General features: G+C 43.2%; 1 protein-coding gene across 5 annotated transcripts in view; it reads left to right on the top strand.

Moving 5' to 3' along the window:
• LOC144598315 (very long chain fatty acid elongase 1-like) overlaps positions 1 to 8978 on the top strand; it is an 87642-nt gene extending 78664 nt beyond the window's left edge. For all 5 annotated transcript variants that reach the window (XM_078408303.1, XM_078408304.1, XM_078408302.1 and 2 more), the window contains 4 exons: positions 1508 to 1564; positions 2447 to 2552; positions 3188 to 3324; positions 7106 to 8978. In XM_078408303.1, coding sequence (XP_078264429.1) covers positions 1508 to 1564; positions 2447 to 2552; positions 3188 to 3324; positions 7106 to 7390 — 585 coding nt within the window. In that variant the 3' untranslated portion in view covers positions 7391 to 8978. The remainder of the gene's footprint in view (positions 1 to 1507; positions 1565 to 2446; positions 2553 to 3187; positions 3325 to 7105) is intronic.
• Positions 8979 to 9324: the final 346 nt, after the last annotated feature.

The raw sequence follows: 9324 nt of genomic DNA on the forward strand, positions 1-9324 counted from the left end.
TTATATATTTGCTCTCAGTAATTAGCCTTCCCAATGGTAATTTTTATATTGATTTGGGTGATTCTTCCCTATCAATCAATATATATATATTTTGGCAGTTGATAGCATTCTCACTTCATCAGCAGTTGAGGGCACAAGATCTACTCCAGAGACTTGCGCTAGACTGATACTCCGATAAAGAGTTGTGAAGGATCTTGTGGTACTTTCGAACATTTATCAAGGGAGTATTACTCAGTACCATGGCCCATATTTCTCTTTAACAGCATTTGTGAAATATACTTCTAAAAATAGCAATGACATAAAGTTGTCTGCTGTATCCAAACCAGCATTTTCTCCACTCAACAATTGTGATATCGAAGCGCGTAAACTGCTTCACATACATATATATATATTTATTAAGTGCGTATGTATACGCAGTGTAGAAGTTGGGAGGTCATGTTGCAGTTATATAAGACATTGGTGAGGCTGCATTTAGAGTATTGTAGTCAGTTCTGGGCACCATGTGGCAGGAAAGAAGTTTTTTTAGATTTAGAGATACAGCGCAGAAACAGGCCCTTCGGCCCACCGGGTCCGTGCCGCCTAGCGATCCCCACACATTAACACGATCCTCCTAGGGACAATTTTTTACATTTGCCCAGCCAATTAACCTACAAACCTGTACGTCTTTGGAGTGTGGGAGGAAACCGAAGATCTCGGAGAAAACCCACGCAGGTTACGGGGAGAACATACAAACTCCGTACAGTACAGCACCCGTAGTCAGGATCGAACCTGAGTCGACGATGCTGCATTCGCTGTAAGGCAGCAACTCTACCACTGCGCCACCGTGCCGCCCAAGTTTTGTCAAGTTGGAAAGGGCACAGAGAAGATTTATGAGGATGTTGCCAGGACTCAAAGGTCTGAACTATAGGGAGAGGTTGGGTAGGCTGGGTCTCTATTCCTTGGAATGCAGGAGGATGAGGGGCAATCTGATAGAGGTGTATAAAATCATTAGAGGAATAGATCGAGTAGACGCACAAAGTCTCTTGCTCAGAATAGGCCAATCGGGAACCAGAGGATATAGGTTTAAGGTGAAGGGAGAAAAATTTAATACAAATGTGAAGGGTAACTTTTTCCACACAAAGGGTAGTGGGTGTATAGAACGAGCTGCCAGAGCAGGTTGTTGAGGCAGGGACTATTGCAATGTTTAAGAAACAATTAGACAGGTACATGGATTGGATAGGTTCGGAGGGATATTGGCCAAACGCAGGCAGGTGGGACTAGTGTATATGCAACATGTTGCTCAGTGTGGGCAAATTCGGCCGAAGGACCTGTTTCCACGCGTTATGACTATGTGCAAGTCTGTCTTTTGTAAAATGGTGAAATCTTATTTTGCTATCAAACTTTATTATTTGAACATGGTTCTGCGTGTGAACATTTTCTGCAGAATGTGCAGTTTTATTGAGGGCTTCACATACTAAGGTACTTGATGACTCCATGCTCTAAGTCTTCCGTCTTTAATCCCTCACAGATGGTGCGTGTAGCATGGCTGTTCTTATTTTCCAAGTTTATAGAACTGTTTGACACAGTAAGTATAACGATTCATTCTGATTTTAAAATACCGATTATACACATTTTCCATGCGTTTTGTCTCTGGTACAATTAGATTGCATTTCAATAGATTACTTCCTATTTTTAGGTGTCTGTAAAATAAATATTTCCTGTGCATTCGTTGTTTTCTTTTCAAATCGAAAGATCACTAGCTACCAGTTTCTTCCACCAAGTGAATGCAGAGTGAGATTACAAAGGGAATCTTTGATGTACTTGGGAGATGGAGGTCTTGCTTGTTAGCACATAACCCCTTCGGATCTAATTAATTTCAACCCATTGAATAAAAGTCCCTCCATTTCATTTCAAACACTCTGCTCCCTCCTCTCTCTCTCCCCCCCCCCTGGGTTTCTGACTAGGGTTCAACTTATTTTGGTACTAAGAGTTCAGTCATATCTCTGAATACTTAATTAGTGTAGCTAGATTCTTGCAGAATGGAGAACATAGAACAGTACAGCACAGGAATGGGCCCTTCAGCCCACAAACTCTGTGCTGAACATGACACCAAGCTAAACTCATCTCATCTGCTTGTACATAACCCATATCCCTCCATCCTCTGTGTATCTATGTGCCCATCTAAGAAGGTCTGAAATGTTAGCATTGTATTTGCTTCCACCAGCAATCCAGGCAGCCCGACCCACTACCCTCTGTGTAAAAATAAAACTTGCCCGTTGCATCTCCATTAAACTTTGTCTCTTTTACCTTGGGTTATGTCTTCAAGTCTTTGACATTTCCATCCTGGGGAAATAGGTTCTGAATGCCTACATTATGCTGACGTTATGAGCAGGGTGATTATATTGTGATTGAACCATTGTTTTCTGTACAGTGCACTGCATGACGTGATTCTGTTTCAATATCTTAGGTATTCTTTGTTCTGCGGAAGAAGAACAGTCAGATTACCTTTCTTCACATCTTTCACCACTCGATCATGCCTTGGACCTGGTGGTGGGGTGTCAAGTTTGGACCAGGTACACAGAGAGAACAATGTTTCTTTGATTGAGCTAAAGTTTATAAGGAATAGGAGTAAAATTAGGCCATTCGGCCTATCAAGTCTACTCCGCCATTCAATCATGGCTGATCTATCTCTTCCTCCTAACCCCATTCTCCTGCCTTCTCCCCATAACCTCTGACACCCGTACTAATCAAGAATCTATCTATCTCTCTGTCTTAAAAATATCCGCTGAGTTGTCCTCCACAGTGTTCTGTGGCAAAGAATTCCACAGATTCACTCCCCTCTGACTAATTAAATGTCTCCTCATCTCCTTCCTAAAAGAGCATCCTTTAATTCGGAGGCCATGACCTCTGGTCCTAGATTTTCCCACTAGTGGAAACATCCTCTCCACGTCCACTCTATCCAAGCCTTTCACTGTTCTGTATGTTTCGATTAGCCTCCCCCCCCCCCCCCCCATCATTCTTCTAAACTCCAGCGAGCTCAGGCCCAGTGCCGACAAACGCTCGTCATAGGTTAACCTACTCATTCCTGGGATCATCGTTATAGGTTAACCTACTCATTCCTGGGATCATTCTTGTAAACCACCTCTGGATTGGCAATGTTTGGTGTTGGCACTTTGTGTTCTAATGGCTGACTCTGTGCTTCCTGCAGGTGGTATGGGATCCTTCCATGCAATGGTGAACTCGATCGTCCACGTCATCATGTACTTCTATTATGGCCTGTCTGCAGCTGGTCCAACGTTTCAGAAATATCTCTGGTGGAAAAAGTACATGACAGCCATCCAACTGGTCAGTGCTACCCTTTTGGCTTCCTGATGTGATGGGAATGGGTGTGTGCAGTGCCCCTTCTTTAGTGTAGACTGTTACTGGGTAAGGGGAAGTGGGAGTTGCGAGGAGATGCTTGACTCGCATCTGCGAACTTTGTTCCAGGAATAAATGGTGTGGAAATAATTAGTCGAATGTCGAAATGTTGAGGCCATTTGAACTCTAGCCTCATTTTAAAGACTAGCAGCATGGAAAAGCTAAATGAACATTTCTAAAAACTGTAGAGATTACAGATTTTTTTTTTGCCAATAATAATAATAATAATGTAGACAATAGACAATAGGTGCAGGAGGAGGCCATTCGGCCCTTCAAGCCAACACCGCCATTCAATGTAATCTTGGCTGATCATTCTCAATCAGTACCCTGTTCCTGCCTTCTCCCCATACCTTAAGAGCTCTATCTAGCTCTCTCTTGAATGCATTGAGAGAATTGGCCTCCACTGCCTTCTGAGGCAGAGAATTCCACAGATTCACAACTCTCTGACTGAAAAAGTTTTTCCTCATCTCCGTTCTAAATAGCCTACCCCTTATTCTTAAACTGTGGCCCCTTGTTCTGGACTCCCCCAACATTGGGAACATGTTTCCTGCCTCTAACGTGTCCAACCCCTTAATAATCTTATACGTTTCGATAAGATCCTCTCTCATCCTTCTAAATTCCTGTGTATACAAGCCTAGTCGATCCAGTCTTTCAACATATGACAGTCCCGCCATTCCGGGAATTAACCTAGTAAACCTATGCTGCACGCCCTCAATAGCAACAAGGAACTGCAGATGCCGGTTTGAATGGAGTCTGAAGAAGGGTCTTGCCCTGGAATGTCACTTATCCATGTCCCCCAGGGATGGTGCCCGACTCGCTGAGTAGTTTAGATATACAACGGCTCGGCGCCGACCACCGATTTCCCCGCAAACTGACACTACCCTACACACGGTGACTATTTACAATTTTACCAAGCCGATTAGCCTACAAACTGGTCTGTCTTTGGAATGTGGGAGGAAACCGGAGCTCCCGGAGAAAACCTACGCAGGTCACGGGGAGAACGTGCAAACTCCATACAGACAGCACCCGTAATCAGGATTGAACCCGGGTCTCTGGCCCTGTGAGACAGCAAGTCTACTGCTGCACCACTGCGTCACCCCTTCTGTTCCTTCAACATTTTGGACCTTTCCATGTCAATAATAATGCCACATTTTATACAGTGCTTTTCATGACCGAACAAGTTGCTTTGCAGCCAATGGTTCAATTTGAAGCAGAGGCAGGTAATGCTGACTGTGTTTCTGGAAAGACAGCGGCAGCTTGGGCACCAAGGTCCCACAAACAGCAATTAAATAATGACTATTTGCTGGTGATATTGGATGGAACCATAGAATACTCCAGCACAGCAGGCTAATTGGTTCATTGTTACAACTATCCAATTAATCTCCAAAGACCAGCTCTTTTTTCTCACCTTACACTAAATTTTCACTAATTATTCAATCTGTTTGCGCCAACCTTTCTGTCATTAAGATCCCAATAATGGGTGGCACAGTGATCCAGCTGGTAGAACTGCTGCCTCCCAGTGCTGGAGTTCTGTGTGGAGTTTGCATGTTCTCCCTGTAACTGTAGGTTTCCTCTGCATGCTCTGGTTTCCTCCCACATTCCCAGAACATGCGGTAATTGGCTTCTGTAAATTGCCCTATTACCTCCATAGGGTATCAACTGACGTGTCGAACAAAAGACTCTAAACCAAGGTTTAATGCAACTTAATGTTTATTTACACTTGAGTACCTTAAACATCCATGCAAACTGTTGACTTCTATTAACTTCTCATTTACTTTACTATTTCAACATATCACTTCTCAAACTAAATCACAAAGCTCATGACTTGGACTCCGATATTACCCAGATGAATGAATTGACCAGATTTACTCTGTTGTTAGGGGGTAGTCTTCTCTGAGCTTTAAACTCGGGTCCCTCCTTCTTGCCATAGTTGTTTCCTCGTCGTTGCCCCTGAAGTCTTGGACTGCCCTTCTTTTCTACTAATTTTCCTTCAAACTCCTAAAGGAAGCCTTTCCTCTAACCCAAGGCTCTCACAATTCCGAAGTCAATCATTTCAAGTTGTCACTCATCCCAAGTGCTGAATAAACAAAACGCATCTTCGTTCCTTATCAGGCTAGAGAGTTTGTAATTATGTTGCCTGTTCATATTTTCATTCTCATCATATGGTTCCTTTACAAAATGGCCGTTCCCAGACACCTTATCTTCTCAAGGCCACACTACATAGCCATGAAGTTTACCTTCAGCTCTGCTCTCACCAGATGTCCATCACGTGACCATTTTCACAGTGCTTCTTTGTTCTCCTGGTCCCAGTGTTTCTGTCTCTCTCTAGCTAGTAGCATACTCCCAAAGCTTATCAGGATACTTGACATCATGGCTACAGTAGGTTTCCTTTGGATGATCTGGTTTCCTCCCACATCCCAAGAACATGCGGGTTTGTGGGTTAACTGGCTTCTGTAAATTACCCCTAGCATGTAGGGAGTGAATGAGAGAGTCACAGGGAGAACACACAAACTCCATACACACAGCACACAAAGTTAGGATTGAACCCGGCCGGGTCTCTGTCGCTGTAAAGCAGCAGTTCTACCACTGTGTTGCCCCTTGTATTTATGCATAGTATTATCTGATTTGATTGGATAACATACAAAACAAAGCTGTTCATTATAGCTTGGTACATGTGACAATAATAACAACCCTAAAAATAATGCCAATATCTATAATGCTAAAACTCTCGTTTGTTTGTTTGTTTGTTTCTTCCTGAGCTACAGCCAAAACGGTACACGATAGCGTGACAATTTTAGGCCCACCTTACTCACCGTCGTCCCTTTGGTGCTAATGGAAGAAGTTTCATTGAAATCGGTGTTATATTTTTTAATGTTATTCACATTTTAAAGTTTAAATCTTATCTCCTAGGGAGGGAGGGAGGAGGAAGGAGGGAGGATAAGGGGGATGGAGTGGTGGGGGAGGGGGGAGGGGCAAGAGGGTGGGGGGGAGGAGAGGGGGGGGGAGAGGGTGCTGCACCAATGCAGGAGAAGTTTGGGCTCAACAGGTCCACTTGGTCTAGTTGGCATTAAAATTCGTGTTAACCTCTGTTCAATCTCTGCAGTGAGCCTGATTCATATCATATCATATCATATATATACAGCCGGAAACAGGCCTTTTCGGCCCACCAAGTCCGTGCCGCCCAGCGATCCCCGTACATTAACACTATCCTACACCCACTAGGGACAATTTTTACATTTACCCAGCCAATTAACCTACATACCTGTACGTCTTTGGAGTGTGGGAGGAAACTGAAGATCTCGGAGAAAACCCACGCAGGTCACGGGGAGAACGGACAAACTCCTTACAGTGCAGCACCCGTAGTCAGGATCGAACCTGAGTCTCCGGCGCTGCATTCGCTATAAAGCAGCAACTCTACCGCTGCGCTACCGTGCCGCCCTTATTGAGCAAACAATAAATTGGTGTTGTTTACAAAGGAAATGTAGATGCTGGTTTACACCAAAGATAGACATAAAATGCTGGAATAACTCAGCAGGCCAGGCAGCATCTCTGGAGAGAAGGAATGGGTGGTGCTTCGGGTCGAGATCCTTCGCCTTCTGAGTTTAAATGTTTCCAGTCAGCTTACTGTCGTGTGGTGAATATCGTACCATTTGGTTAACTTTATTTTCATTATCTTCCTTTCCCCCCCCCCCCCCCCCCTGTCTTTCAGGTCCAGTTCATTGTTGTCTCACTGCACGTCAACCAGTACTACTTCATGGATCACTGCGATTACCAGTTCCCCATCTTCATCCACCTTGTGTGGATGTACGGAACATTCTTCTTTATCCTCTTTTCTAACTTCTGGTACCAGGCCTACACCAAGGGAAGGAGGCTGCCCAAGAGCACGGAACGGAAATGCAGAGGGGCTGTGAAGAACGGCAAGCCAGCAGCGGAAAACGGTGGGCACTTGCTGGAAAACGGGGAGGTGATGAACGGGAAGGTGAAGACAAAATAACAGGAGGATAGCTTTTTTTAAAATAAACACCAATTATTGTATTTTTGTGTTTTGGAAAGTTTTCCGGAGGGAGGGTGCGACAAGTATCTGGTTTTGAACTTGACTTGAGAATTTCATGCAACCGATTCATCACTTTGGCACCGTGATGGCATTTAACCTGGTTAAAGATGTCTGACTTGATGTTTTAAGGAATCTCTGTAATTAACAAATGGCTGTGGTTAATTGAGGCTGGATTTTGTTTGGATTCATTGCACTTGTTTAATTGGCATTGGGGGGTGCAGGAATAAAGCAGACTGTATGACATGGGAGAGGAGGGTCGACACCTCTGACCAAAAGGACTGGTCTGTGCACGAGGCTAGTCTTTATTTAGAGCATTTGAATGCGCAATTTTTTTCAGCCTCTGTTGTTATCCTACTCTACCAGTGTTGGGATTTATAATTCCACCAGATCTGCAAAGAACTAAAAGTGTGACAGTGTTGCCTTTTAACCCTTCGTCTGGAAACCTGCAGACAATTAAACCTGTTAATGCTGTTTATTCTACCCACTATCACGCAGTGCAGTTAAAAGCTGTGAGAGTGCTCCGAAATGGCCCACTTGGGTGGCTGTCTTTCGTAATTTATAATATCTAGTTTAAAAAAAAAAAGAAAGCATCACTTTCCAATTTATGTAACATTATACTAATTATAATTAGACTTTTACACTATTTGTTGGAATCGAGCAATGTTGCTGTATATTTTGGGAATGAACGAAACCACAATATTTAAAAGAAATGGCTGTGTGGTGCAACAGTGTTAATGTTTTCCATACAGCGGGAATCAAATTTTATTAACATTTTGGGTTTGGGGAGTAGGAGAATCAATTATATATATTTTTTCACTTGCTGAATACCCTGTAGGTGATAAAACCCATGAGAATCCCCTTTTCCTTTTGATCTGTTATTGCTGGGATACCGTACAATATGCCAAATGAGGGGTAGTTCTCAACACCCCTCCATTTAGAGTCGTAGATGGATCGTGGCGAGCGAGATCTGCTGAGGTGGATACTGTGGCTACAACTAGTCTGGACTCTTAAGACAGTTGACACCAGCCTCCTTTACGGATAGTAAGGACAGTAAACTGAAGCAAAGTAAAAGCTGCTGTTTAATTAGTATTGCTGACATATTCCTCATTACCTCGTTCTGAATAGCCTTTACCTTCTGACTACTGTCTCAACATGACGCTGCAGCATTAGGAGTCGGGTTGATGATGTATGTGTACACAGAATCTTTTCCTTGCATTAGATGCCAGCTGTGTGTGCTGATGAGTATCATGTGAAGCTGTCCTTGGGGATAAACTGCTGATGACACACCTCAGCTGTACAGCTCCATTAGAAGAGGCTTATTTGTACCATATTTGAAAAGCAGTACAGGTACATCCTTTAGTTCTTTGCAAATCTTTTTCATACAGTTAAAACAGATCCCCGTGAGTGAAAGAACAGTGAAGGAAAATCTCTGGGATTATGATATCACAGGAGCAAGTTTCAATAGGAATTCTCTGACACTGAAATAAACTCAATTTCAAAACTCAAGACGTGTTTTATTTTTTATATATTTTGTGTAACGGGGATCACGTGACCACTTGTTGTATTACAGCTTTTCAACATGGATTCCAAGTTGAGAGGCCTATTCCTTTAATTATGTTTCTCATCTCCAAACCAGCGATTCTTGGTAATCTGTTTCGTGTTGTCTCATTTGTGTTACTTCCTGCACCTGCGAATTGTTGGTGGATTATTGTTCTTTTCTAGTTTAATGTCATAATAATTGAATCCCCAAAGACTTAAGATTGCCATCATATGTGAAGAAGAAACTCGGGGTATACAGGCATCCCCGACTTGCGTAAAGGGTTATGTTTCACAAATTAACTGTCTCTGTGGCATCCGGGGCATTTTCTGCAGCA

The sequence above is a fragment of the Rhinoraja longicauda genome, chromosome 11 (assembly GCF_053455715.1).
Source record: "Rhinoraja longicauda isolate Sanriku21f chromosome 11, sRhiLon1.1, whole genome shotgun sequence".
In the NCBI taxonomy this organism is placed as follows: domain Eukaryota; kingdom Metazoa; phylum Chordata; class Chondrichthyes; order Rajiformes; family Arhynchobatidae; genus Rhinoraja; species Rhinoraja longicauda.